Source organism: Tympanuchus pallidicinctus, unplaced genomic scaffold (assembly GCF_026119805.1).
Source record: "Tympanuchus pallidicinctus isolate F22 unplaced genomic scaffold, pur_lepc_1.0 scaffold181, whole genome shotgun sequence".
Classification (NCBI taxonomy): domain Eukaryota; kingdom Metazoa; phylum Chordata; class Aves; order Galliformes; family Phasianidae; genus Tympanuchus; species Tympanuchus pallidicinctus.
Window position 1 is genome coordinate 1 of NW_026294701.1, and position 24,445 is coordinate 24,445.

General features: G+C 59.3%; 1 protein-coding gene and 5 long non-coding RNA genes across 23 annotated transcripts in view; 4 read left to right on the forward strand and 2 right to left on the reverse strand.

Annotated features, from left to right (window-relative positions):
- Window positions 1-4,930: 4,930 nt before the first annotated feature.
- LOC128079421 (uncharacterized) lies at window positions 4,931-6,147 on the forward strand. Its single transcript, XR_008206097.1, has 2 exons — window positions 4,931-5,051; window positions 5,368-6,147. It is a non-coding gene; the product is annotated as an uncharacterized LOC128079421 (long non-coding RNA).
- PNPLA6 (patatin like phospholipase domain containing 6) overlaps window positions 6,099-24,445 on the reverse strand; it is a 28,107-nt gene continuing 9,760 nt past the window's right edge. For 5 of the 10 annotated variants that reach the window (XM_052680623.1, XM_052680625.1, XM_052680622.1 and 2 more), the window contains exons 15-36: window positions 19,919-19,996; window positions 19,591-19,796; window positions 19,329-19,460; window positions 19,133-19,256; window positions 18,944-19,057; window positions 18,216-18,291; window positions 17,979-18,119; window positions 17,393-17,456; window positions 17,155-17,323; window positions 13,916-14,098; window positions 13,717-13,835; window positions 12,790-12,946; window positions 12,373-12,489; window positions 12,208-12,277; window positions 11,290-11,406; window positions 10,862-10,978; window positions 9,371-9,519; window positions 9,148-9,300; window positions 8,343-8,459; window positions 7,763-7,859; window positions 7,564-7,673; window positions 6,099-6,559 (exon numbers count right to left, since the gene is read on the reverse strand). In XM_052680623.1, the coding sequence (XP_052536583.1) occupies window positions 6,494-6,559; window positions 7,564-7,673; window positions 7,763-7,859; window positions 8,343-8,459; window positions 9,148-9,300; window positions 9,371-9,519; window positions 10,862-10,978; window positions 11,290-11,406; window positions 12,208-12,277; window positions 12,373-12,489; window positions 12,790-12,946; window positions 13,717-13,835; window positions 13,916-14,098; window positions 17,155-17,323; window positions 17,393-17,456; window positions 17,979-18,119; window positions 18,216-18,291; window positions 18,944-19,057; window positions 19,133-19,256; window positions 19,329-19,460; window positions 19,591-19,796; window positions 19,919-19,996 (2,676 nt within the window). In that variant the 3' untranslated portion in view covers window positions 6,099-6,493. The remainder of the gene's footprint in view (window positions 6,560-7,563; window positions 7,674-7,762; window positions 7,860-8,342; window positions 8,460-9,147; window positions 9,301-9,370; window positions 9,520-10,861; window positions 10,979-11,289; window positions 11,407-12,207; window positions 12,278-12,372; window positions 12,490-12,789; window positions 12,947-13,716; window positions 13,836-13,915; window positions 14,099-17,154; window positions 17,324-17,392; window positions 17,457-17,978; window positions 18,120-18,215; window positions 18,292-18,943; window positions 19,058-19,132; window positions 19,257-19,328; window positions 19,461-19,590; window positions 19,797-19,918; window positions 19,997-24,445) is intronic. The other 5 variants (XM_052680631.1, XM_052680630.1, XM_052680628.1 and 2 more) reach the window with 3 other exon arrangements.
- Window positions 14,246-17,145, reverse strand: LOC128079422 (uncharacterized). Of its 6 annotated transcripts, XR_008206101.1 has the most exons (5): window positions 16,335-17,145; window positions 15,750-15,795; window positions 15,104-15,136; window positions 14,591-14,795; window positions 14,246-14,351 (listed from the first exon to the last, which is right to left on the reverse strand). It is a non-coding gene; the product is annotated as an uncharacterized LOC128079422 (long non-coding RNA). The 6 variants fall into 6 exon arrangements; XR_008206099.1 differs by lacking the exon at window positions 14,246-14,351 and having other exon boundaries at window positions 14,491-14,795; window positions 16,335-17,144; XR_008206098.1 differs by lacking the exons at window positions 15,104-15,136; window positions 15,750-15,795 and having other exon boundaries at window positions 14,591-14,625; window positions 16,125-17,144.
- On the forward strand, window positions 14,786-16,628 carry LOC128079427 (uncharacterized). Of its 2 annotated transcripts, none has more exons than XR_008206111.1 (4): window positions 14,786-14,880; window positions 15,970-16,071; window positions 16,272-16,371; window positions 16,574-16,628. It is a non-coding gene; the product is annotated as an uncharacterized LOC128079427 (long non-coding RNA). The 2 variants fall into 2 exon arrangements; XR_008206110.1 differs by lacking the exon at window positions 14,786-14,880 and adding an exon at window positions 15,291-15,356.
- Window positions 20,052-21,550, forward strand: LOC128079426 (uncharacterized). 3 transcript variants are annotated; one of them, XR_008206107.1, is made up of 3 exons: window positions 20,052-20,146; window positions 20,800-21,205; window positions 21,490-21,550. It is a non-coding gene; the product is annotated as an uncharacterized LOC128079426 (long non-coding RNA). The 3 variants fall into 3 exon arrangements; XR_008206109.1 differs by lacking the exon at window positions 21,490-21,550 and adding an exon at window positions 21,368-21,483 and having other exon boundaries at window positions 20,800-21,124; XR_008206108.1 differs by lacking the exon at window positions 21,490-21,550 and adding an exon at window positions 21,206-21,309 and having other exon boundaries at window positions 20,800-21,124.
- On the forward strand, window positions 22,230-24,353 carry LOC128079424 (uncharacterized). The gene is made up of 3 exons (XR_008206105.1): window positions 22,230-22,372; window positions 23,011-23,112; window positions 24,156-24,353. It is a non-coding gene; the product is annotated as an uncharacterized LOC128079424 (long non-coding RNA).

Consider the following 24,445-nt stretch of genomic DNA (forward strand, 5'->3'; position numbering starts at 1 on the left):
GGGAGACGGACAGCCCAGCTCCGCCCCCGGCAGAGCCAGCATCGTCTCCTAAAGTTGGGGAGACCCCACGGAGACCCCGGTACCCAAATAACCCCATATCATCCCCAAGGGTTGGAGAGCCCCCACGGAGCCCCCCCAGCACCTGAACTCTGCCCCAACAGCCCCTAAAACACGAGGGGAGTCCCCGTGGAGACCCCCAGGATCCCAACACCACCCCCAGCAGCCTCAGCATCACATCCTAAAGCGGGGAAGACCCCCGTGGAGCCCCCCAGCACCTGAACTCTGCCCCAACAGCCCCAGCATCATCCCCTAAAACAGGGGAGTCCCCGTGGAGACCCCCAGGATCCCAACACCACCCCCAGCATCATCCCCAAAACTGGGGGAGACCCCATGGAGCCTCCCCAGGACCCCAGTTCTGCCCACAGCAGCATCCCCTGAAGTGGGGGAGCCCCTATAGAAACCCCCCCCCCCCAAAAAAAAAACCACCCTAAACTCAGCCCAACCTCATTTCCCAAGGGTGGGGTCCCCATGGAGACCCCCAGGACCCCAACTCTGCCCCCAGCAGCCCCAGCATCATCTCCAAAAGGGGGGGAGACCCCTGTGGAGCCCCCCAGCACCTGAACTCTGCCCCCAGCAGCATCCTCTAAAGTGGGGGAGCCCCTATGGAGACCCCTCCCCCAAAAAACCCCTTCAACTCAGCCCCAACCCCATTTCCCAGGGGTGGGGTCCCCACGGAGACCCCCAGGAGCCCCAGGATTTGTGTCAACGTCCCTCAAAGTGAGAGAACCCCTAAGGAGACCCCCGGAGCCCCAGCTCTGCCCCAACATCACCTCCCGATGTTGGGGAGCCCCCAGGGAGCCCCCCCAGCACCTTCCCTCTGCCCCACGTCATTCCCCAAGGTTGGGGACCCCTCCGTTGAGCCCCGCAGACCCCATACTCACTCCGCCTCGTCCCGAGGGAGAGGAGGAAGACGTTGAGCAGCACCGAGAGCCCCAGGGCCACGGCCCCCACCAGCAGCAGCCTGTCCTGGGGGCAGCCCTGCCGCGCTGGGGACACTGGGGGGAGGAGGTGACAACGGGTCGCGATGGGGCGGCAGGACCCCGATTTGGGCTGCGTTGCCTCGTCCCTGTGGGTCGCTCACACCTTACCTGGGGGGTCGGGTGAGTGCTTCCAGCTCGGAGCAGTGATGGGGGGGTCCAAAGGTTCGTAGGGGTTCTCCTCCATGGGGTGCAGGTCGCTGCAGGCTGTGGAGGGGGCAGCGCTCGTGGGGGACCCCCCCTCTTCCCCCCATCTCCAAATGGAGGGACTCACCCTGAGCACCGAAATGAGGGGCTCCCCCCGGTGTCGCTGTGCTGGGACCCCCCCCCCCATGGGTGCTGGAGATGGGGGATCTGCCCCAGGAGAGGGCGCTGGGGGTGGAAATGGGGCAGGGGGCTCTTTGGTGCCACCACCAAGCCTGGGGGTCCCTCATCTCCTTAATGAAAGGTCCCCCCTGGTGTCGCCGTGCTGGGACCCCCCCCCCCCCCATGGGCACTGGAGATGGGAGATCTGCCCCAGAGGTGGGCGCTGGGGGGTGGAAATGGGGGCAGGGGTCCCTTTGGTGCCACCAGCCCTGGGGATCTCTTTTGGGGATGAGGAACCCCCCCTCGGTGCCACAGCTCATCCTAGAGACCCCCCCCCCCCACCTCAGATCACCTCTGGTTGTCACCACGCACCTCAGTGACCCCCCCCCATCACCACCCCCCACCTACCCTTGTCCCCACAGGGTCCTCCTGTCCCCCACTCCCTCCCGGACTCGATGTTGCCGTACATCGTCCTCTTGTCACCAATGAACCGTCCTCGTGTCTGTCCTGGTTGATAAGAGCAGAGCAAAAAGGGGGGGGGGGGGGGGGACGGGGGGACACGACAGGATGTGGGGGGGGGGGGCCTCAAAAGGGGCCCCTCAGCACCCACAGCTCCGTCCCTACGCCCCAGGGCTGGGCTGGAGGTGACGCCGACAGTGACGGGTGCCGGAGGCGGCACCCATGGGTGCGGGAGATGTGGGGAGAGGAAGGACTGGGGGACACCCGTGATGGCACCCAAGGGGACCCCGTGGCAGTGCCTGTCGTGTCCCCCCGTGCCCGAGCTGCTGTGTCCCCACATCTGCTGTGTCCCCATTGTCCCCATGCCCGGGGAGCATCCACTGCCATCCCCGTGATGTCCCCAAGGTGTCCCCACGGTGTCCCCGTGCCAACACCCGCGATGTCCCCGTGCCCAGGGTGACATCCCTGCTGTGCACCCATCCCAGCACCCAGGGTGACAAAAGGGGCCCTTGGGGGGCGGGGGTTGAGGGGGGAGGGGACAGGACAGGGACACCCTGCTGGGCTCTGCAGGAAGAGCTGGGTGCTATCGGCATCCGCCAGCCTCAGCCACAGCGCCCGGCTGTGGGGGCACCGATGTGGGGGTGTGGGGTGACAATGGGGCCCAGTGGGGTGATGATGGGGCCCTGTGGGGTAACGATGGGCCCTGTGGGGTGATGATGGGCGCCCTGTGGGGTGATGATGGGCCCTGTGGAGTGATGATGGGCCCTGTGGGGGGATGATGGGCGCCCTGGGGGGTGATGATGGGGCCCAGTGGGGTGACGATGGGGCCCTGTGGGGTGATGATGGGGCCCTGTGGGGTGATGATGGGGCCCTGTGGGGTGACAATGGGGGCCTGGGGGGGGGACGATGGGGCCCTGTGGGGTGACGATGGGGCCCAGTGGGGTGACAATGGGGGCCTGGGGGGGGGACGATGGGGCCCTGTGGGGTGACGATGGGGCCCAGTGGGGTGACCATGGGGCCCTGTGGGGTGACGATGGGACCCTGTGGGGTGATGATGGAGCCCTGTGGGGTGATGATGGGGCCCTGTGGGGTGACAATGGGGGCCTGGGGGGGGGACGATGGGGCCCTGTGGGGTGACGATGGGGCCCAGTGGGGTGACCATGGGGCCCTGTGGGGTGACGATGGGACCCTGTGGGGTGATGATGGGGCCCTGTGGGGTGATGATGGGCGCCCTGTGGGGTGACCATGGGGCCCAGTGGGGTGATGATGGGGCCCTGTGGGGTGATGATGGGCGCCCTGTGGGGTGACGATGGGCCCAGTGGGGTGACCATGGGGCCCTGTGGGGTGACGATGGGACCCTGTGGGGTGATGATGGGGCCCTGTGGGGTGATGATGGGCGCCCTGTGGGGTGACAATGGGGCCCAGTGGGGTGATGATGGGGCCCTGTGGGGTGATGATGGGCGCCCTGTGGGGTGACCATGGGGCTCTGTGGGGTGACAATGGGGCCCTATGGGGTGATGATGGGCGCCCTGTGGGGTGACGATGGGCGCCCTGTGGGGTGACAATGGGGCCCAGTGGGGTGACGATGGGCGCCCTGTGGGGTGACGATGGGCGCCCTGTGGGGTGACAATGGGGCCCAGTGGGGTGACGATGGGGTCCTGTGGGGTGATGATGGGCGCCCTGTGGGGTGACGATGGGGTCCTGTGGGGTGATGATGGGCGCCCTGTGGGGTGACGATGGGGCCCAGTGGGGTGATGATGGGCGCCCTGTGGGGTGACGATGGGGCCCTGTGGGGTGACAATGGGCCCTGTGGGGTGACGATGGGGTCCTGTGGGGTGATGATGGGGCCCAGTGGGGTGACGATGGGCCCTGTGGGGTGACGATGGGCGCCCTGTGGGGTGACGATGGGCCCAGTGGGGTGACGATGGGCCCTGTGGGGTGATGATGGGCACCCTGTGGGGTGACGATGGAGCCCTGTGGGGTTACAATGGGTGCCCTGTGGGGTGACGATGGGCCCTGTGGGGTGATGATGGGCGCCCTGTGGGGTGACGATGGGCCCTGTGGGGTGACAGTGGGCCCTGTGGGGTGACGATAGGCACCCTATGAGGTGACGGTGGGGCCCTGTGGGGGGACGATGGGGCCCTGTGGGGTGACGATGGGGCCCTGTGGGGGGTGACAATGGGCGCCCTGTGGGGTGACGATGGGCCCTGTGGGGTGACGATGGGCGCCCTGTGGGGTGACGATGGGGCCCTGTGGGGTGACGATGGGGTCCTATGGGGTGACGATGGGCGGCGCCCTGTGGGGTGACGATGGGCCCTGTGGGGTGACGATGGGCCCTGTGGGGTGACGATGGGGCCCTGTGGGGTGATGATGGGGCCCTGTGGGGTGACGATGGGCCCTGTGGGGTGACGATGGGGCCCTGTGGGGTGACGATGGGGCCCTGTGGGGTGATGATGGGCCCTGTGGGGTGACGATGGGCCCTGTGGGGTGACGATGGGGCCCTGTGGGGTGATGATGGGGCCCTGTGGGGTGACGATGGGCGCCCTGTGGGGTGACGATGGGCCCTGTGGGGTGATGATGGGCCCTGTGGGGTGACGATGGGCGCCCTGTGGGGTGACGATGGGGCCCTGTGGGGTGATGATGGGGCCCTGTGGGGTGACGATGGGCCCTGTGGGGTGACGATGGGGCCCTGTGGGGTGACGATGGGGCCCTGTGGGGTGATGATGGGCCCTGTGGGGTGACGATGGGCCCTGTGGGGTGACGATGGGGCCCTGTGGGGTGACGATGGGCGCCCTGTGGGGTGATGATGGGGCCCAGTGGGGTGACAATGGACGCCCTGTGGGGTGACGATGGGCGCCCTGTGGGGTGACGATGGGGCCCAGTGGGGTGACAATGGACGCCCTGTGGGGTGACGATGGGCGCCCTGTGGGGTGACGATGGGGCCCAGTGGGGTGACAATGGACGCCCTGTGGGGTGACGATGGGCGCTCTGGGGGGTGACGATGGGGCCCAGTGGGGTGACGATAGGCACCCTATGAGGTGACGATGGGGCCCTGTGGGGTGATGATGGGGCCCAGTGGGGTGATGATGGGGCCCTGTGGGGTGACAATGGGGTGACGATGGGTCCCACAGCGTTGCCAGTTGTCCCTGGCTGTGGTGGCTGTCCTGCGGTGGTGCCAGCTGTCCCGTGGCCATGCTGGATGTCCCATGGCGGTGGTGGCTCTCCCAGAGTGGTGACAGCTGTCCCATGGTGGTGGTGGCTGTCCCATAAGCAGTGACATCTGTCCCATAGTGGTGCTGGCTGTCCCACAGTGACACCAGATGTCCCATGGCACTGGTGACAGTCCCAAGGTGGTGGCAGCTGTCTCATAGTGGTGACATCCAAGATGGTGGTGGCTGTCCCACAGGGGTGCCAGCTGTCCCATGGTGGTGACAGCTGTCCCATATTGGTGACACTTGTCCCAAGGTGGTGCTGGCTGTTCCACAGTGGCACCCGGTGTCCCATGGCACTGGTGGCAGTCCCAAGGTGGTGGCAGCTTTCCCATAGTGGTGACAGCTGTCCCAAGATGGTGATGGCTGTCCCATGATGGTGACAGTTGTTCCATAGTGGTGACATATGTCCCAAGGTGGTGACTGTCCCACAGTGGTACCAGATGTCCCATAGTGGTGACATCTGTCCCATAGTGGTGACATCTGTCCCAAGGTGGTGCTGGCTGTCCCACAGTGGCACCAGGTGTCCCATGGTGGTGGTGGCTGTCCCAAGGTGGTGACAGCTGTCCCATAGTGGTGACATCTGTCCCAAGATGGTGGTGGCTGTCCCATAAGCGGTGACATCTGTCCCATAGTGGTGACATCTGTCCCATGGTGGTGCTGGCTGTCCCACAGTGGCACCAGGTGTCCCATGGCACTGGTGCCAATCCCATGGTGGTGACAGCTGTTCCCAGATGATGGTGGCAGTCCCAAGATGGTGACATCTGTCCCATAGTGGTGACATCAGTCCCAAGGTGGTGCTGGCTGTCCCGCAGTGGCGCCCGGTGTCCCATGGCACTGGTGGCAGTCCCACAGCAGTGCCAAACGTCCCATGTGCCGCGGAGCTGCCAGGTGTCCCCACAGCTCTCCCCACGTGTCCCCGTCCCCCTGCCCTCCCTGCCACCCCCACCCCGCGGTGTCCCTGCAGCGCAGTGCGGCGATGCGCTGGGTGTCACCCGGTGCCAGCTGTCCCCATGTCACTCACTGCCCCGCTGCCCCCCCCCCCCCCCCCCCCCCCCGCTTTCTCTCTGGACAAACAAACGCCGGGTTCGTTTTTAAATAATAATAATTAAAAAAAAAAAAAACACAAAAGAAAACAAAAGAAAACAAAACAAAACAAAACAAAAGAAAACAAACCAGCCATCGAGCAAAGAAACGAAACGGAAGAGAACCGAAAGGAAATTCTCCAGCAGTCGTTTCCTCCCCGCCACCACGAGGTCGGCCTGCGGCGACAAGGGGGGGTTTTGGGCCAGTGCAACAGTGCAGGGGGGGGGGGAAAGGAGGGGAGCTGCGACCCCCCGCCTTGGGGACGGTGCTGGGTGGGGGGGGAAGCGCCATGGGGCAAAGCCACGGCCACAATGTGGGGTGGGGGCCCCGGGGCGCGGAGGTAGAGCTGGGGGGCGGCAACCGGGGGCTGCCGGGGTCCTTCGGGGTCTGCAGGGTTCAGGTGGGGGGCGGAGAGGGGGGCTGAGCCGCGCCGGGGCGGCGCCGCAGGGTCTGCTCTTCTTCCTGGGGAGAGAGGGGATATGGGGGGTCAGCGGGGTGGGGGTGGGGGCGATGGGATGGGGATTTGGGGATGGGGGCCTCAGGATGGGGACATTGGGATGGGGATACTGGAATGGGGACCTCAGGATGGGGATGTTGGGGATTTTGGGATGGGGACATCGGGATGGGGATATCAGGATGGGAGCGTTGGGATGGGGATACTGGAATGGGGACCTTAGGATGGGGATACTGGGATGGGGATAATGGAATGGGGACATTGGGATGGGGACTTTGGGATTAGGATTTGGGGATGGAGACATTGGGATGGGGATTTTGGGATTAGGATTTTGGGATGGGGATACTGGAATGGGGACCTCAGGATGGGGATTTGGGGATGGAGACACCAGGATGGACATTTTGGGGTGGGGACATCAGGATGGGGATGTTGGAATGGGGGTTTTGGGATGGAGATTTTGGGATGGGGATACTGGAATGGGGACCTCAGGATGGGGATTTGGGGATGGAGACACCAGGATGGACATTTTGGGGTGGGGACATCAGGATGGGGATGTTGGAGTGGGGGTTTTGGGATGGAGATTTTGGGATGGGGACACTGGAATGGGGACCTCAGGATGGGGATTTGGGGATGGAGACACCAGGATGGACATTTTGGGGTGGGGACATCAGGATGGGGATGTTGGAGTGGGGGTTTTGGGATGGAGATTTTGGGATGGGGACACTGGAATGGGGACCTCAGGATGGGGATTTGGGGATGGGGACACTGGAATGGGGACCTCAGGATGGGGATTTGGGGATGGGGACACTGGAATGGGGACCTCAGGATGGGGATTTGAGGATGGGGGTACCAGGATGGGGAACCCCCAGGACACCCCATTTCAGGGATCCTCCACAACCTGGGGACAGGACTCGCCCCACGTCCCCCCACGCGTGGGGTGAGGGCACCATCGGGAGCCCCGAGCCCAGGGTCAGCCCCATTCCGGAGGGTCTCAGCGGCCAGGGCCACTCACAGCCTCTGTCACTCCGGCTCCAGGCCACTCCGTCGGGGCGAACGCCTCCTCCTCGCCCCGCGACAGCTCCGGCCCCTCGTCCTCGTACTCGGTGAGGTAGTCAGACTCCTCTAACGGGAGCAGAAGGGAGGGAAAAAGGGGGGGGTTTAAGGGCCTGAATGCAGCCCCCCCAGCCCCAGCCTGCGAGATGGGTGCCCACCGTCCGCGTGTCCGTCCGACGGGTAGGGCTTGGCGGGCTCAATGCGGGAGATGATCTCTGCCAGGTCTGTGAAACCAGCACTGGGGTAGGTGAGCACCTATGGGGGGAGAGGGGGGGTCTGTGAGATGTAAACCCCCCCCTCTCCCCCCCCCTCCCCCATGGGAGAGAGGGGTGGGGATGAGGGATGTGAGGCGGGTGATGGGGCGGAAGGGGACGAGGGGGGGCGATTTGGGTGTCCCTTGTCCTTGGAAATCCCTTCAATGACCCAACGAGGGACTGGGGTGTCCTTGAGGACCTGGGGAATTTGAATGGCCCAGCAGAAATCTGAGTGATCTTGAGGATCTCAGGTGAGAAGGTTGGATGTCTGGGAGGGCAAGTGAGCATCTCTGGGGGGAGCCGGGTGTTCTGAAGGTCCCTGGGAGGGCGAAGCGGGGACAGAAGGATGGACCAAGGAAGGGAAAAGGGGATGCGACAAGGAGGGGACGGGATGGAGAGGAGTGGCCCAAGGGGGGTGGGAGCCCTGGGGCGGGTTCCCCACGCAGCTCCTGTTGCCCACAGCCCCCGGTGCCACCCGACTCACATCCATGCGTTTGCTCTCGTAGAAGTCGGCCGAGCGCCGGTCCTTCACCATCTTCTCAATGATGTCACCCCGATTCCAACCATCGAAGACCAATTTGCCATGCTGGTAACCCACATCCTGTGGGGAGAGAGTGTGGCCGAGGCTCGTTGGTGGCTCGGGTAAAACGAAGGATGGCTTTGGGAGGCTCGAAGGATGGCCCAGGTACCCAGAGCATCCCAACCCACGGCAGGGGCATTCCAACCGATGGCAAAGGGCGCCCAACTTTTGCCTGGGCACCCAAATAGCGGTCGGGGAACCTTAAATGATGACATGGGGACCACGAACGATGACTCAAATGATGGGCAGGACACTGACGGCTTGGGCATCGCAAATGATGGTGTGGACAAGCCTAGGCGATGGCTGTCACCACATGGAACAGTCATCACACACAAATGATGGCTAGGGCACCCAACTGAAGGCCAAGACATCCCAATCAGGGGCTGGGGGACACCAAAAACGGCCGGGACGCCCCAAATGACGGCCTGCTGTGCCTTGTTAATGGCTGGGGCACCCAACCCAGTGAGCCGGGCACCGTAACCGACGGGCCAAAACGCCTTCAGTGGTGCTTGGGGCACCCAACTCATTGCTGGGTGGTGAAACCTGATGACGGGACACACAGGTAACGAGCTGGGTGCTCAAGAGGTGGCCGGGGCACGCTGTTAACGACCAGGACACCCCAAACGATGGCTGAAGAACCCCACCAACCCACGCCGCCCCATTGAATGTCCCAAAGCCACCCCGCCTGCCTCCTCCTCCCCCGACTCACGTAGATCTCATCGAACTTGCCAAAATCCATCGTCTTGAAGCGGTCGATGGGGGGACGGATGTACTCACAGTACGAGCTGGACTTCACCACCTCCAGCTGCCTCACACACGACACGTACGCCAAGCGCGACTGGATCTCCGCCATGTCGGGCACCTGCCAGCACGGGGCGCTCAGCACCCTGCTCTGCCCCCACGGGTGTCTTCATGTACCCTTAAATCCTCACCTTGACTTTTTCAGCCCAAGGGTTGAGGCGCTTCCAGAGCAGCCACCACCCCGACAGGCTGTCCCCGTAGTTGCACAGGTCTGTCTCGTCCTGGCTGCCCACGTCGATGGCGATCACCGTCTTGGCACCCATGTTGCGAGCGATGTCAGCTGCAGGGAAGGAGGGAGACGGGTTGGCAGGAGCACGGAGAAGGGCAAAGGGCCATTCCCAGCCATGGGCCGGATGGCAAAGTCATGCTGGGGCCAGCGGGGGGACAAGCGATGTCCCACGGGCGTTGGGTTTGAGGGCTGGTGGGGAGCAGAGCAGCGATGCCCATGGAGGGGGGACGGAGGGATGCAGGCAATTCTGTAAATGTGGAGGAAGCCCAGGAAGACAGCGGTGCTGAGGACTGCGGGAGGTGATGCAAGGTGGATGGGGATGGGTTGAAAGGGGAGGATGGAGGTGCCCCGGGGGACACTTGGAGCTGGGGACATCGAGAGAGGGTGATGCAGTGGGGAGGAAGCATGTGAAGGAGGATGGAGACGCTCCAGAAGGTGCCAAAGACACCGAGAAACACGATTCAGGATGGCTGCATGTAAAGGAGAGCAAAGATGCCCCAGGAGGGCACCCAGCAGATGATGGAGGACAGAGGGAGGTGGCAAGTGAAGGATGGAGGTGTCCTGGGGAGGACACGTGGTGTCAAAGACGGGCATCTGGTGCTGGAGACATCAAGAGGTGTTCAGAAAATAGGTGGCCACGTCTTGTCATATGAAGGACACGGATGCCCCAAGAGGGCACCCAGGGAGTGCTGAGGACACCTAGGGATGATGCAGGAGGATGGAGACGCCCAGGGAAGGCGCACGGTGCCAAGGAGACCAGGAGAGGAGGACGCAAGCTGGATGGAAGTGCAGGAGAGCACCCGGTGCCAAGGACACCAAGAGATGGTGCAACACGGAGGGGTGTTTTTTGTGCATGGAGGGCGACGAGAGGACACCTATCGCTAAGAGGAGATGCAGGATGAAGGGCCGCATCCCGTATGCCAAGAAACATGAAGGTATCCTTGGAAGCAGAGGCCGACAAGACCCAGTGCAAGATGGATGGGCACCATTTGCACGGGAGCGAGGATGAAGACGCCCCCAAGAGGGCACCCGACACTGAAGACGCAAACAGGCAAGTCAGGACTCGGTGGGACGGCCCAAATCCAGCCTGCGTTGCCCCAAAGAGCATTGAAGCCCCATCCCGTGGTGGCCGCGTGGCCCCAACCCAACTACCCACCACTTGGGCTGGACCCGGTCACCACGGATGCCTTTCGCACAGGAAGAAGATGCCCCAGGAGGGCAACCAGCACTGAAAACACCAACAGGCGACTCAGAACCGAGCTGGACGGCCCAAATCCAGCCTCGATGGGAGCTCGAAGAGCACTGAAGCCCCATCCCATGGTGGCCGTGTGGCCCCAACCCAACTGCTCTCCACCGGGACCGGAGCCGGTGAGGGCGGTGGGATGCTACTTGCCTGGCAGGTTGTTGATGTAACCCCCGTCCATCAGCAAGTTGCCGTCCTTGGGGTCGCAGAGGGGTGGCAGGTACCCAGATAGGGTCATGCTGGCTCGCACGTACCGCCAGAGCGAGCCTGCGCCGGCGGGGAACAAATGCAGTGAGCACGGCTCGCCCCGCGCCTGCCTGAGCCCCCCAGGGGGCTGCCCCTCACCCCTGCCCTTGCCCAGGGATGTCTGCACCCCACGGGGGTCCGGTGGGCACCCATGGGTGGCAGAGGGGCCGTTTGCAAAGCTCCAACTGCAATGGGATGATTTTTTTTTGGTTGGTTGGTTGGTTGGTTGGTTTTGTTTTTCTTGAGGAAACAAAACAAAACAAAACAAAACAAAAAAAAAAGGAGCGTTTCTGGAGGGGAGCCGGTGGCCCCGGGAGAGGGGAGATGCTGACCTGGGACATTGTTAACATAGCAGCCGTCCACGAGGCAGTGGCTGTCCTTGGGGTCGCAGAGCGGAGGCAGGTAGGGGGGATAGGAGGCACTGGCTCGGATGTAACGCCAAAGGCTGCCTGCCAGAGGGAGAGGAACGGTCACGGGCACAGGGGGGGATGGGATGGGCACAGAGCCCCGGGGCTGCTGGTGCCATTTCAGCATCAGGAGAGAGGCGTGGAGGGGTAAAGCGCTCTGTTCACGCCGGGCTGGGGAAGGGTCGGGGCTCGGGAAGGGTTAGGGGCGGTGAGCGGGGATTAGATGGCGTTAGAGGAGAGGCTGGGGAGAGAGAGCCAGGCTGCCTGCAAGCCACCGCGTCGGCCCCGTGGACGGCTCAATGTCCCAGGTGAGCTCTGGAACCAGGCAAGGATGAGGGGCAGCCACCGCGTCGTCCCCATCACCGCGCAGCCCCCGCCACCGTCAGCTCGTGGCCCCGCGCCGTCCCGACGCAGCCAGCGCCACCGCACTGCCACCACCCAGCTGCCATCAGCATCCCCATCGTGACACCTCCACCACCGTCACCATATTGTCCCCATCCTTCCCTCCCCTTCACCGCCACCACGTTTATTTTCCCCACCACCTCCCCCCGGCAGTTCAGCCCCACACCCCCATGCTGTGAGTGAGGGTTACTGGGGTTAGTGTGGAGCAGAGGTGTTAGGAGATGCACGCGCTGGGGTGGGTTGCAGCTCTGCATCCCCGTTGTGTCCCCGTCCCCACGTGGGACACGGGGAATCGCCAGGCTCTGGTGTGGAGCTGAGCTTTGCTGGTCAACCAGCACTGGGACACCACCTCCGTCCAGGTGACAGTGACGTTTTTGGGGTGCCAGTGAAGAGGTAAATTGGTGCCGTAGAGCGTCCCCAGTTCCCTGGGGTGGCTCTTACCATCTGTGTGCACCCGCATGGCTGAGGCTGTGATGTCTGTCGTGACGTTGAAGTAGGGAAGCCAAAGGTCCTGAGGGGACGAGATGAGGTGGGTGACACCGTGGGGACACTGGCGGCGGGGGTGAGGGGGAGGCAGCCGGGACCCCAGATTGGGGTGCAGCCCACCTCGATCTGCTTGTCCTGGAAAACTTTGTTGATGCTGGCGTTGAAGGCTGAGCCCGAAAACATGGAGGTGATGGGGTAGGTGAGGTCCAGGACGGTCGCAAACACCGAATTCATGCGCTGGAAGGGGAGGAAGAGGAGGAAGGAGGAAGGAGGAGGATTAGAAGGAGGAAGAGGGAGAGGAAGAGGGAAGAAAGGAAGGGGAGAAAGAAGGAGGGAGAGGAGGAAAGAGGAGAGAGGAGGAGGAGGAAGCGGAGAAAAGTGGAGGAGGAGGAGGAAGGAGAAGATGAAGGAGAAAGAGGAGGAGGAAGGAGAGGAGGAGCAGAAGGAAGAAGAAAGGAAGAAAATTGAGAGAAGGGAGAAGGAAAAGAGGAGGAAGAGGAAGAAAAAGCAGCAGCAGCAGCTGGGGACGGCACCCACCTTGGCCCACTCCCGCGCCCGCTGCTTGGTGCGCACAGCGCTGCGCTCCTCGGCGTACAGCGCGCCGATGAAGGAGCCGATGGAGGTGCCACCAACCATGTCGATGGGGATCCCTGCCTCCTCCATCGCCTTGATCACCCCGATGTGGGAGCAGCCCCTGGGGGAGCAGAGGAGATGGGGCAGGAGAAAGGAAGAGGGATGACAGTGGTCAGCAGCGTCACGGGTCAGTCGGAGTCGTTTGGGTCAGAAGGATGAAGGATGACGGAGCTCCAACCCCCAGCCACACGCAGGGCCACCGACCTCCACGTCTCACAGCAGCCCAGGCTGCCCAGGGCCCCTTCAACGGCCCCGAACGCCTCCAGGGACGGACGGGGCATCGCAGCCCCTCTGCTCAGCCCCTCCCCGCTCTCACAGCACAGCACTTCCAGCCTCCAGCTGCCCTCCCTCAGCTCCCAGCCGTTCCCCGTCCTGCTGCCGTCTCCCCTTCCCAAGAGCTGCCTCCCCTCCTGGCTGCAGGCTCCCTTCGGGCGCTGCAGGCTGCAATGCGCTCGCCCCCAGCTCCTCTTCTCCGTGCCGACCGAGCCCATGCTGGTGGGGGGAGCTGGGACTCTTCACCTGGGACTCTTCGCCACCTGGGACTCTTTCTCCTTTCTTCTCCCTCCTCTCCTGCTCCTCTCTTTCTCCTCTTTCCTCCTTCTTTCTCCCCTTCCTCAACTTCTTCCCTCTTCCTCTCCCTCTGCCTCCTTCTATTCCTCCTCCTTCCTCCTCCTCTTCCTCCCCCTCCAACCCAGCTCCCTCAACCTGTCCTCACAGGGAGCTGCTGCAGCCCCTGATCATCTTCGAGGCTCCTCCAACCCTTCTCCAACAGCTCCCTGTCTTTCTTCAGCCAACCCCCGGCTCCCCCATCCCGCCCTACGATGCACCCACCTGGCTCCTCCACCACCCAGCACGAGGGCGATGGTGTTCCCGGTGAGCCCCCGCGCCAGGCGGGAGAAGTCGCTGTGCCGATCGGCGCTCTTGGCGAACACCTTCTCGTACATCTCTCTCTTGGGGATGGAAAACAAGCGGTGATGATGGCAGCAGAGCAAAATGGGGACGCTGGGGTTGGGGACGTGGTGGCACCTACCAGCTTGGCGGGGCTGCGTCGGGAGAAGACGCGGCGCGGACACTTGATGTGCAGGTGGCCCGAGCACCAGCTCCGCATGTTGAGCCACTCAACGGTGCGCGATGGGCTGGGACCGTCCTCACGGTGCAGGAGGACCAACTGCTTCAATGCACGCACCGCTGTGTTCTCCAGCATCTGCTCCAGCTGCGGAAAACACCAGCAGCTTGGTCGTGGGTTGTCCGCGTCACGTCTGCCCCGTTCTGCATTGGGTTGTCCATGCCATGGCCACCATTGGGCACTGGGTTGTTCCTGCCACGTGCACCCCTTTGGAATTGGGTTGTCCGTGCCATGTCCGTCTCATTTGGCACCGGGTTGCCCCATCATGTCCACCCCATTTATCATTGGGTCGTTCCTACCATGTCCACCCATTTGGCACTGGGTTCCACACCATGTCCACCTCATTTCCCATTGTGTTGTTCCTGCCATGTCCACCCTGTTTGGCACTGGGTTTTCCATCCATGTCCATCCCATTTGGAATTAGGATGCCCATTATGTCCACCCCATTTGGCATTGGGTTGTTCCTGCCATGTCCATCCCATTTGGCACCAGGTTGCCCTGTTCATGTCCACCCCATTTATTATTGGGTTGTTCCTACCATGTCCGCCCACTTGGCACTGGGTTCCACATCTTGTCCACCCCATTTCCCATTGTGTTGTTCCTGCCATGTCCACCTCATTTGTCACTGGGTTTTCCATCCATGTCCACCCATTTGGAATTACGTTGCCACACCATGTCCACCCCATTTGGCACCAGGTTGCCCCATTCATGTCCACCCCATTTATTATTGGGTCATTCCTACCATGTCCACCCATTTGGCATTGTGTTTTCCATGCCATGTCCACTCCATTTGTCATTGGGTTGTTCCTGCCATGTCCACCCCATTTGGCACTGGGTTGTTTCTACCATTTCCACCCATTTGTCATTGGGTTTTCATGCCATGTCCACCCCATTTGGCACTGGGTTTTCCATCCATTTCCACCCATTTGGAATTACATTGCCACACCATGTCCACTCATTTGGCATTGGGTTCCACATCATGCCCACCCCATTTCCTATAGTGTTGTTCATGCCATATCCACCCCATTTATCATTGGGTTTTCCATGCCATATCCACCCCATTTATCATTGGGTTTTCCATGCCATATTCACCCCATTTATCATTGGGTTCCACATCATGTCCACCTCATTTGGCATTAGGTTTTCCATGCCATTTCCACCCATTTGGAATTAGGTTGCCACACCATGTCCACCCATTTGGCACCGGGTTGCCCCATTCATGTCCACCCCATTTATTATTGGGTCATTCCTACCATGTCCACCCATTTGGCATTGTGTTTTCCATGCCATGTCCACCCCATTTGGCACTGGGTTGTTTCTACCATTTCCACCCATTTGTCATTGGGTTTTCATGCCATATCCACCCCATTTATCATTGGGTTCCACATCATGTCCACCCCATTTAATAATTTGGGTTTCCCACGCCATGCCCACCCCATTTGGCACTGGGTCGTTCCTGCCATGGCCACACATTTGGAATTAGGTTGCCACACCATGTCCACTCATTTGGCATTAGGTTTTCCATGCCACATCCACCCATTTGGCACTGGGTTCCACATCATGCCCACCCCATTTCCTATAGTGTTGTTCATGCCATATCCTCCCCATTTATCATTGGGTTTTCCATGCCATATCCTCCCCATTTATCATTGGATTCCACACCACATCCACCCCATTTGGCATTGGGTTGTTCCTGCCATGTCCACCCATTTGGCATTGGGTTCCACATCATGTCCACCCCATTTGGCATTGGGTTATTCCTACCACATCCACCCCATTTGTCACTAAGTTGTTCCTGCCATGTCCACCCCATTTATCATTGGGGTTTTCCATCCATGCCCACCCATTTGGAATTAGGTTGCCAAACCATGTCCACTCATTTGGCATTAGGTTTTCCATGCCACGTCCACCCATTTGGCACTGGGTTGTTTCTACCATTTCCACCCATTTGTCATTAGGTTTCCATGCCATGTCCACCCCATTTATCATTGGCTTTTCCATGCCATATCCACCCCATTTATCATTGGGTTCCACACCACGTCCACCCCATTTGTCACTGGGTTGTTCCTGCCACGTCCACCCCATTTGGCATTGGGTTCCTCACCATGTCCACCCATTTGGCACTGGGTTTTCCATCCATGTCCACCCATTTGGAATTATGTTGCCACACCATGTCCACCCATTTGTCACTGGGTTGTTCCTACCACGTCCACCCATTTGGCATTGGGTTCCACATCATGTCCACCCCATTTGGCTTTAGGTTTTCAGTCCATGTCCACCCATTTGGAATTACGTTGCCACACCATGTCCACCCATTTGGCACTGGATTGCCCCATCATGTCCACCCCATTTATCATTGGGTTCCACGCCATGCCCACCCCATTTGGCACTGGGTTGTTCCTACCATGTCCACCCATTTGGAATTAGGTTGCCACACCATGTCCACTCATTTAGCATTAGGTTTTCCATGCCACGTCCACCCATTTGGCACTGGGTTACACATCATGTCCACCCCATTTCCCACTGTGTTGTCCATGCCATATCCACCCCATTTGGCACTAGGTTGCTCCTGCCACATCCACCCCATTTATCATTGGGTTCCACACCATGTCCACCCATTTGGCACTGGGTCGTTCCTGCCATGTCCACCCATTTGGCATTGGGTTGTTCCTGCCATGTCCACCCCATTTGGCACTGGGTTGTTTCTACCATTTCCACCCATTTGTCATTGGGTTTCCATGCCATGTCCACCCCATTTATCATTGGGTTTTCCATGCCATATCCACCCCATTTATCATTGGGTTCCACATCATGTCCACCTCATTTGGCATTAGGTTTTCCATGCCATTTCCACCCCATTTGTCACTGCCTTATTCCTGCCACCTCCACCCATTTGGCACTGGGTCCCACATCACATCCACCCCATTTATCACTGGGTTTTCCATGCCATATCCACCCCCTTTATCATTGTTTTCCACATCACATCCACCCCGTCTGTCACCGTGCTGCCAGCCCACGTCCACTCGATTGCTGTTGGGCCGCCCATCCTCGTTACCCACGCAGCACCACGTTGTCCACGTCACGTCCGCTCCGTTTGGAGTTGAGCTGCCCCTGCCACGTCCACCTCCCCACACACCCCTCACCTCTCCCAGCGCCGGCTCCTGGTCCCCCAGCCCAACGATGAGGATGCAGTCTGCCTGCCGGATGCAGCGCACGGTCCACGGCGTCAGAGTGCAGTCAGTCTGGTAGAGCACGATGCGATGGATGTCCTCCTGCTGGGCCAGCCAGCCTGACAGACGATACTCGTGGATGCTAACGGGATGGAGGAGAACGATGGCACGGCGCTGGGGCACCGGTGATGCCCCTCCTGCTGACAGTTACCTGTCCAGTGCCGAGGAGCCGAGTCGGGCACGGATGATGTCGCTGGTGAGGACCAGCGTGGGACCTGGGGGAGGTGGGGATGTCATCAACCACAGCATCACGTGGCTGTGGTCACCACCAAACCACAGTTGCCACTCTTTGTGTGGCCGCCACAACGCTATAGGGCTCTGGGCACCAGCTTGACATGATTGCCATCATCTGTGGCCACCAAGCATGCCGTGGCACTTCAGACAACACCAAGCCATGGTCGGCACTGTTGCATGGCCACCAAGCATGCCGTGGCGCTCCAGTCACCACCAAGCCACTGTCAACACCATCACGTGGCCACCACGAAGCCACCTGGTAGCCATCACCACCATAACTGCGTGGTCACTGCCGCACCATGAGGATTCCCCTCGCTACTATTGCCACCATTGCATGGCCACCGCAATGCCTTGGGCTTCCAGTCACCACGAGCCACAACCACTGGCATCTCACGGGGCTGTGGTCACAGCTGTGCCACGGTCACCATCATGACACAGAACCACGGCCACCTCTACTCCACGGCCACCACTGAGGCTGCGGTCACCACCACGCCATCACTCACCGATGGCATTCAGTGCGTGCTTGAGCTCCAAGGTGAAGGCAGCCATGGGCACGTCGTCACACACCGGCAGCACCGCCACCGTTGACAGGTTGCTGGTGGGGTTGGTGGGCTCCGAGCTGGAGGCCATGCCCAAACCAGAGCCTGCAAGAAGAGAAGATGCCTCAGAGGTGTGGTGTGGTGCCTCAGAGAAGGGCAGCTCCTCGTCACCTTGTCCTCGTTGTCCCCTTGGGGACCCACCTGCGAAGGGGCCGCGGAGCTGCTGGAGGTTTCCCAAGATCTTTTGGCTCAGGAGGTGGATGAGACGGGTGACAACCTGTGGGACAGCCATCAGGACAGGTCGCTGAGCCGGAGACATGACAGCACCCAAAAACGCACATGGGATGCCCTTCTGGTCTCGCTCCGTGGCGCTGACACGACTCCCACAGCTCCTCGGGGATCTCAGAGAACATCCCCGAAGGGCGCTGATCTTTCTCCTCCACCAGCCTTAACCATTACTTTAATTCTTTAAGATGGATTTAACGAGCATCAGAGCCATGAGCCGGGATGTTGAACGAGCTCCTTCCCCAAAGAAGGATGTGCAGACCCCGGGACGAGCATCACCAACACGGCTGGCCTCCAGACTGCAGCAGGATCGAGCCGTGGACACCACCAAACCACGGCCGTTGCCACCAACAATGCAGAACCATCGTCGCCTCCACCCCAAGGCCACCGCTGCCATCACCACCGCACCGTTACCACCTTCACACTGCAGTCACCTACAAGCCTCTGCTGTGCTGCAGCATCTCTCCAACCTCTAAAATATCCTAAATTTCAACCTCGGTGAGGCATCGCGGCTTTACACGGCTCAGTCCTTCCCCGTTTCGGGTTGAGATCCATCCCAGTAACCCAAGCAACTGCGGGGATGCAGTCGGGACTCCCAGCACAACCCAGTTTTCTCCCAGAGCAGGGCAAGATTTCGGCTGTACCTGAGGGTACCGACGCTTGATGTTGTTCAAGGTGCCTTCGGGCAGCTTGGCCAGCTCCGTGTCCCGCACTGCGTGCACCGTGGTGGCACGGGGCTGCCGGGTGAGCGCTTCCACCTGGAGGTGACGGCACGTAGATCAGACGAAACGCCGAGACGCCGCATCCCAGCCCCGGCCCAGCAGGGCTCTCACCACGCCAATCAGATCCCCGCGGCCGTATTCCCCAATCAGCTCCTTTTTGCCGCTGCCCTTCTGGATGACGGAGCGGAGCCGCCCGTTGAGCGCGATGTAGGTGCAGTCCGACTTGTCACCCTGCCTGGGGACACCGAAGGGGACGTCAGCCCCCCGGGGTGGGATCCTCGTCCAGCCACAAGTGTGGGTCACCCACCTGTAGAGAGCCCGGCCGGCTTCCACCGCCATCCAATCGATGGCGAAGTCCATTTGGCGCACGAAGGGCGACATGCGGGTGACCACGGTGTGGGCGACGCTCAGCACCACGCTGGGCTGCTCCCGCATGATCCTACGGACCCACAGCAGCTGGGGGACGCGGCGGCGACCCCAGCAAGTGCCACCGTAGGCGCTGAGCCCCGTCACCCTATCGATGCGAAACGCTGCCCCAAATCCCCCCCCTGCTCTTTGTCGGCACTCACTCGTAGAAGTCCGACTTGGAGATCTTGAGGAAGGTGCAGTCGCGGTTGGCCTTGATGGTGAAGATGAGGGGCTCCCCGGTGAGCACGGCCAGCTGCCCCACCATCTCCCCGGGCTGCGTCAGGAAGAGGCAGACGTCCTCGGCCTTGTCGATCATCCTCTGGTAGACGTGCAGGCAGCCCCACAGCACAAAGTGGAGGCTCACGTCCTGCCAGAACAGCGCCCCATCAACCAGGACTCATAGGGCAGAGGCAGGAGGAGCAGAGCCCCATGGAAACACGGGGCAAGGGAAGCGAGGCGCTGCGCCATTCCCCCAAAACCCAGACCTACTTGGTCCCCTTGGCGGGCAATAACCGTCCCAGCTTTGACGTGGTGAAGCAAGACGCGGTTGTTGAGAAGAGAAGGGTCCTGGGAGAAAGTAGGGTGTCACACAAGGTGATGGGGGCCATCAAAAAGCTATGGAGGGCCACCACAAGGTGACAGGAGCCATGGAAAAGCCATTGGAAACCAGTATGAGATGATGGGACCTGTAAAAAATCCATATGGGGCCACCACGAGGTGATAGGAGCCATGAAAAAGCCGTAGGGGGCCACCATGAGATGATGGGAACCATTAAAAAATCCATGTGGGGTCACCATGAGATGAAGAGACAATGAAAAAGCCATGGAGGGCCACCACAAGGTGATGGGGGCCATGAAAAAGCCATAGGAAGCAACGATGAGATGATTGGGACCATAAAAAATCCACGTGGGGCACCATGAGATGATTGGGACCATAAAAAATCCACGTGGGGCCACCATGAGATGAAAGGGGCCATGAAAAAGCCATAGGAAGCCACGATGACATGATGGGAACCATAAAAAATCTATATGGGGCCACCATCAGGTGATGGGGACCACAAAAAATCCATGTGGGGCCACTATAAGGTGAAAGGGACCATGAAAAAGCTATAGGGGCCACCTTGAGGTGATAGGGGCCATGAAAAACCTATAGGGGGCCACCGTGAGATGATGGGAACCATAAAAAATCCATGTGGGGCCACCATGAGATGAAGAGGCCATGAAAAAGCCATGGAGGGCCACCACAAGGTGATAGGGGCCATGAAAAAGCCATAGGGGGCCACCATGAGATGATGGGGGCCATGAAAAAGCCATAGGAAGCCACAATGAGATGATGGGAACCATAAAAAATCCATATGGGGCCACCATGAGATGACTGGGACCACGAAAAATCCATGTGGGGCCATTGTGAGGTGATAGGGGCCATGAAAAAGGCATAGGGGGCCACCATGAGGTGATGGGGCCATGAAAAAGCCATATGGGGCCACTGTGAGGTGATGGGGGCCATGGAAAAGCTATAGGAGCCACCACGAGATGATGGGGGCCATGAAAAGCCATAGGAAGCCATGATGAGATGATGAGAACCATAAAAAATCCATATGGGGCCACCACAAGATGAATGGGACCATAAAAAATCCATGTGGGGGCATTGTGAGGTGATAGGGGCCATGAAAAAGGCATAGGGGGCCACCATGAGGTGATGGGGTCATGAAAAAGCCATAGGAAACCACCATGAGATGATGGGAACCATAAAAAATCCATATGGGGACACCATGAGGTGATGGGGGCCATGGAAAAGCCATATGAGCCACCACAAGGTGATAGGAGCCATGAAAATCCATAGGAAGCCACGATGAGATGATGGGAACCATAAAAAATCCACGTGGGGCCATTGTGAGGTGATTGGGAGTACAAAAAGTCCATGTGGGGCCACCATCAGATGATGGGGGCCATGAAAAGCCATACGAAGCCACCATGAGATGATGGGAACCATAATAAATCCATATGGGTACATTGTGAGATGATAAGGGACATGAAAAAGCCATATAGGCCCACCATGAGGTGATGGGGACCATGAAAAAGCCACATGGGGCCACAACAAGGTGATAGGAGCCATGAAAAAATCCATAGGAAGCCACGATGACATGATGGGAACCATAAAAAATCCATATGGAGCCACCATGAGATGATTGGGACCACCAAAAATCCATGTGGCGCCACCATGAGGTGATGAGGACGGCCACCACATGGTGATAGGGGCCATGAAAAAGCCATAGGGGGCCACTATGAGGTGATGGGGGCCATGGAAAAGCCATAGGGGGCCACCATGAGGTGATGGGGACCGTGAAAAAGCCATAGGAACCCATGATGAGATGATGGGAACCATAAAAAATCCATATGGGGCCACCACGAGATGATTGGGACCGCAAAAAATCCATGTGGGGCCACTATAAGGTGAAAGGGACCATGAAAAAGCTATAGGGGCCACCATGGGGTGATGGGGGCCATGAAAAAGCTATAGGAAGCCACAGTGAGATGATGGGAACCATACAAAATCCATATGGGACCACCACGAGATGAATGGGACCATAAAAAATCCATGTGGGGCCATTGTGAGGTGAAAGGGGCCATGAAAAAGCCATATAGGGCCACCATGATATGATGGGGACCATGAAAAAGCCATAGGGGGCCACCATGAGATGATGGGAACTATAAAAAATCCATATGGGGCCACCATGAGATGATTGGGACCACCAAAAATCCATGTGGGGCCATTGTGAGGTGATGGGGGCCATGAAAAAGGCATAGGAAACCGCCATGAGATGATGGGGGCCATGAAAAAGAAATGGAGGGCCACCATGAGGTGATGGGGGCCATGAAAAGCCATAGGAAGCCACCATGAGATGATGGGAACCATAAAAAATCCATATGGGGCCACCATGAGGTGATTGGGACCACCAAAAATCCATGTGGGGCCACCATGAGGTGATAAGGAGGGCCACCACATGGTGATAAGGGCCATGAAAAAGCCATAGGGGGCCGCTATGAGGTGATGGGGGCCATGAAAAAGCCATAGGGGGCCACCATGAGATGATGGGAACCATAAAAAATCCATATGAGGCCACCATGAGATGATTGGGACCGCAAAAAATCCATGTGGGGCCATTGTGAGGTGATAGGGGACATGAAAAAGGCATAGGAAACCGCCATGAGATGATGGGGGCCATGAAAAAGACATAGGAAGCAACAATGAGATGATGAGAACCATAAAAAATCCATATGGGGCCATTGTAAGGTGATAGGGGGCATGAAAAAGCCATGTGGGGCCACCATGAGGTGATAGGGATCGTGAAAAATCCATAGGAAGCCAGGATGAGATGATGGGAACCATAAAAAATCCATATGGGACCACCATGAGATGATTGGGACCACCAAAAATCAATGTGGGGCCATTGTGAGGTGATAGGGGCCATGAAAAAGCCATGTGGGGCCACCACAAGGTGATGGGGGCCATGAAAAATCCATAGGAAGCCATGATGAGATGATGGGAACCATAAAAAATCCATATGGGGCCACCATGAGATGATTGGGACCACAAAAAATCCATGTGGGGCCATTGTGAGGTGATAGGGGCCATGAAAAAGGCATAGGGGGCCACCATGAGGTGATGGGGACCATGAAAAAGTCATAGGAAGCAACAATGAGATGATGGGAACCATAAAAAATCCATATGGGGACATTGTGAGGTCATAGGGGGCATGAAAAAGCCATGTGGGGCCACCATGACGTGATGGGGACCACCAAAAATCCATGTGGGGCCACCATGAGGTGAAAGGGGCCATGAAAAAGCCATAGGAAGCCACGATGAGATGATGGAAACCATAAAAAATCTATATGGGGCCACCATGAGATGACTGGGACCACAAAAAATCCATGTGGGGCCATTGTGAGGTGAAAGGGGACATGAAAAAGCCATAGGGGGCCACCAGGAGATGATGGAAACCATAAAAAATCTATATGGGGCCACCATGAGATGACTGGGACCACAAAAAATCCATGTGGGGCCATTGTGAGGTGAAAGGGGCCATGAAAAGCCATATGGGGCCACTTTGAGGTGATGGGGGCCATGAAAAAGGCATAGGAAACCACCATGAGATGATGGGAACCATAAAAAATCCATATGGGTCCATTGTGAGGTGATAGGGGCCATGAAAAGCCATATAGGGCCACCTTGAGTTAATGGGGGCCATGAAAAAGCCATGGAGGGCCAGCACATGGTGATAGGGGCCATGAAAAAGCTATAGGGGCCACCATGGGGTGATGGGGGCCATGAAAAAGCTATAGGAAGCCACAGTGAGATGATGGGAACCATACAAAATCCATATGGGACCACCACAAGATGAATGGGACCATAAAAAATCCATGTGGGGCCATTGTGAGGTGATAGGGGGCATGAAAAAGGCATAGGGGGCCACCACGAGATGTTGGGGGCCATGAAAAGCCATATGGGGCCACCATGAGATGATCGGGACCACCAAAAATCCATGTGGGGCCATTGTGAGGTGGTAGGGGCCATGAAAAAGGCATAGGGCCACCATGAGATGATGGGGGCCATGAAAAAGCCATGGAGGGCCACCATGAGGTGATGAGGAGGGCCACCACATGGTGATAGGGGCCATGCAAAAGCCATAGGGGGCCGCTATGAGGTGATGGGGGCCATGGAAAAGCCAAATGGGGCCACCATGAGATGATTGGGACCACCAAAAATCCATGTGGGGCCCTTGTGAGGTGATAGGGGCCATGAAAAATCCATAGGAAGCCACGATGAGATGATGGGAACCATAAAAAATCCATATGGGGCCACCACACGGTGATGGGCACCACCAAAAAGCCATGGAGGCCACCACAACAGGGCCCACAAGACACTGGGGACCACCGTGGGGCAACAGAAGCACCAAGAGGCCGCGGGGGAGCACCACAAAGTGCCAGGGACCACCAGAAGGGACCCCGAGGCCCC